The 3664-nt window shown below is 46.8% G+C and overlaps 1 protein-coding gene across 1 annotated transcript; it reads right to left on the bottom strand.

Annotated features, from left to right (window-relative positions):
* Positions 1-391: 391 nt before the first annotated feature.
* LOC136002133 (uncharacterized) lies at positions 392-2039 on the bottom strand. Its single transcript, XM_065656967.1, is given in 2 exon segments — positions 392-1318; positions 1320-2039. Coding segments are annotated over 2 exon segments (1647 nt in total).
* Positions 2040-3664: the final 1625 nt, after the last annotated feature.

The raw sequence follows: 3664 nt of genomic DNA on the forward strand, positions 1-3664 counted from the left end.
TCCAAGCTCAAGATCAGAGCACGACACATAGGAAGTCAAGGAAGGGAGCCAGGAGACCTGCGTGGTTGAACAGGGAACTGCTGTGTAAGCTCAAGTGGAAGAGGAGGGTTTACAAATCATGGAAGGAGGGGCTGGCCACTTGGGAAGAATATAACGCTGTTGTCAGAGGATGTAAGGAGGCAACTAGGAAAGCTAAGGCCTCCTTAGAGTTAAACCTTGCAAGAGGGATCAAGTACAACAGAAGGAATTTCTCCAAATACATGGCAGATAAAACTAACACCAGAGGTAATGTAGGCCCACTGATGAATGGGATGGGCCCTTTTTGTGTGTGTGAGCTGTCGGATATAAATCCATCCTCCATTCCCCCGCCCACTACAAGAGAATGGATGTTCTAGTTTTCCTGTTTCTGGGAGAGACTTTCAACTTCGGTGGGGGAGGGAGCTGAAGGTATAACGGGTAAGACTTCCTTCACACTCGGCAAATGTTCCTTTGGATTATGTTCCTTTGGATTATGCCACTTTGCTAAAAGTTTACTCAGCTTGTCAAGAGGTAAGCCTTCCATTATATCTCTGGGAACTCCCTTTTTAATCCCTAAAAGCCATCATTTTTGTCGGATTTTTGGCTGTTCTCCCTTTCCTGTTTTAATGTACGGGCGCTCCTTTCTTGAAGCGGCAACAGGAATATCGGTAGGGAGGGGTGGATTTTTAACTTCAATCTGACAGATTCCTCTTGACTTTTCTTCTAGGATTTTTACAGGACCATATTTCCTGTTATAATCAGTCAGTTCTTGTGCCACTTCTCCCCATGTCCACACCTTTTTGGTATTTGGTTGGTTTGGGGAAGTCAGGGCAGGGGTAAAGGGGGAGTTAATGCTGGTATTAGCTCCATCCCTTTGGTCCCCACTCCTGTTATTTTGGGTTCTAATTACACTTTCTAACCTATCCACTGGATTGATCAGTGCAATTGTTCTTTGAAGGTTAATCCCAGTAGGTTTAAGTGATTCTGGGAGTCCCCTTATTAAAGGAGTCATCATGTCTGGATTAACTGGCAACATCATCGGGGATTCACATTCGAGAATCAATTTTCTTTCATGTATCATTTGTAAGCAAGCTGCTTTGTGTACACTTTCTAGCGATTGATCAGGTGTGCCAGTGATTGCTAGGGGTTCTCCCCTATCTAGGGGGTTTAACCCTCCAGCCCAATAAGCAGCTCGCTGGGTTAGGGACCATGGAGCACGTCTATCACCAGTTGTTAAGAAAACTCCGTGCCCCCAGTAACCGTTTGCTTCTCGCTCAGTTAATTGAATTTGGTCCTCCCCAGGTAAGAGATACGTGCCATACGTACTCTGTTTCAGATTCTTTAGGGAGATGACTATACTCCTTTTTTAGTTTAGCTAGTTCAGTAGCAGTGTAAGGAGTTTGCCTCATTGTAATGTGAGGGTCAGTATCCTCCTCATTTGCATAAAAATATTCTGTTTTCACCAAGGGTCTTATGTGTGGATATTCTTCATGACATTTTCTCATCTCTAATTCTTTCAGAGGGTACATTTGAGCTACTTGTCGGATACTTTTCTCCTCCAGCTCCCGCTCCTGCAGCACTCTTGTGTTTTTTAAACACTCCTCTTTTAGAGTAGCTTTTAATGAGCGGTTTTCTTCCCTCTCTTCTTCTAATTGTTCAAAACAATTTTCTAATTGTTGCTCTAAACTGGAGGTAGTTTTTTGCAAAACTTGCACCAGATTTTCAAAGGATTCCATAATTTTACTCTCATTACTCGGTCGCCTAAAGCGATCTTCGATGGCTGCTACGAGACTAGCTCCAAGTACAGCACACACAACAGCTTTATTCCTTTCTGATCTGAACTTAGACTTGGTCTGTAAAGAAATCAGTCGGTCCACTACACTCTGTAAATTAGCCCAATTATCACGAGCCCAGTCTTCTCCGGGTATGGAGGGTCGAGCTCCATACTTTGCTAAAAGCGTGTAGAGCGAGTCCCGATCTTTTACTAAACAAGAATCTTGACTATCAGCCCTTTCAGTCATTCTTATTACGAAGGGAACACACCCACTACAGGAAGGCACAACTTAGTTACACAAAGCTACAGCAACTGCTGCGTCACCCTTCTCTTTCCCGAGTGGTTGAAGAGGCCAAAAATCTGCTATGGGAAGGCTCAACTTAGTTACACAAAAACCACAAAATTGCCCCTCCACTATCCCTAGCAGACAATTCTCATCACCATGAGAACAGCACCCCTTTTGCGCTTTGAGATCTTTTGGTCTGATTTCAAGAGACAGAGCCCTCAACTCGAGTTTGGAGTGCTTTACGCCAAGGCATGTGTGGTGTGCGGGAAATCTGAATCGCTCCCCTTGCTTTCTGAACAACTGTCACTGATAACAGCGTAGGCTGATAACAGTGCAGCGCCAGGTGCGGCTGGAGCGAAATGTCCTTCCCCTGATACAGACCAAACACTACCTGCACCCCTCTGTCTCTCAAAATCCTGTCCGTGATGCCAATTTAACGTCACGGTCCATTCGGTGATGGACTTGTGATGGTTCGTTTACCTTGATCTCGAGGCGCAAAATTAAGGCAACCAAAATGCCAAGGGATTATAATTCAATCAAGCAGTGTTGCTTTATTAATTTACCCGTAAAGCAGCACGCAATAGAAAGAGAGTAGAGGAAAAGGGAAAGGTAAAAAGAAAAGGCAGAAATGAGGCTGGCTTTACCACCGAACGAGCTCCAAAGGCGTCCCTCTGGTCTCGGGTCCTGTGACAAGAGTCCTTCTGGTCCTCCATTGTGGTTCAGGGTCCTCCGGTGGGGAGATCTCCATGATGTCCCGTCAGGAATTGTCTTTTATGCTTCTTCACCCCACCTCACTCCCATAGATCGAGGCCAATCTCCGCCTTTATTGTGCAATCCAGGCTTAACTGCACAGGCCCAAGAAGTCCCCGCTTCGCTTGCCAGGGCCCGTCTGCGCCTGTGTCGCCTCGATTCAGGGGTCTCTTACCAGCCCGTTGGGTGACCTCAAGACCCTTGGCGAGCCTCTGCGCATGCTCTTCTTCGTTGGTCTTTGTTACAGGGAGGAGGTGGGGGGCAAGTCTGGCTCAAGCGACAGGTGGAAATCCATCTTCTGGACAGCAATTATTGTCCTCGGGTCAGAGAGGCCTTTGTAACGCAATTCCTCTCAGGTGGTGGGGGCAAGTTTGGCTCAGGCAGCAGGTAGAGTCCATACAGCACCTGTAGCCCCCAGGTCGGAGAGACCTGCACAACACAACTCCTTGCTTCAGGCCTCTCTCCAAATCATTGTCCAGTTCTTTCTCTCAGTCCACTCTGTTCTCCAAGTCCCTGATGGCGATGTTCAGGCAGAAACTGTTCTTCGGACCGACTCTCACACCATCTCAGGGCGTATCAAAGATAAAAGGGTCATTAGGGGCAGTCAGCATGGCTTCATCAAGGGGAAGTTATGCTTGACCAACCTCATAGCCTTTTATGAGGACATAACAAGGTGGATAGATGATGGCAAAGTGGTGTATGTGGTCTACCTTGACTTCAGTAAAGCATTTGACACAGTCTCCCACAACATCCTCGCTGCTAAACTGAGGAAGTGTGGTCTGGACGATCGGGCAGTGAGGTGGACTGTGAACTGGCTGAAGGGAAGAAGCCAGAGA

This window comes from Caloenas nicobarica, chromosome Z (assembly GCF_036013445.1).
Source record: "Caloenas nicobarica isolate bCalNic1 chromosome Z, bCalNic1.hap1, whole genome shotgun sequence".
In the NCBI taxonomy this organism is placed as follows: Eukaryota; Metazoa; Chordata; class Aves; order Columbiformes; family Columbidae; genus Caloenas; species Caloenas nicobarica.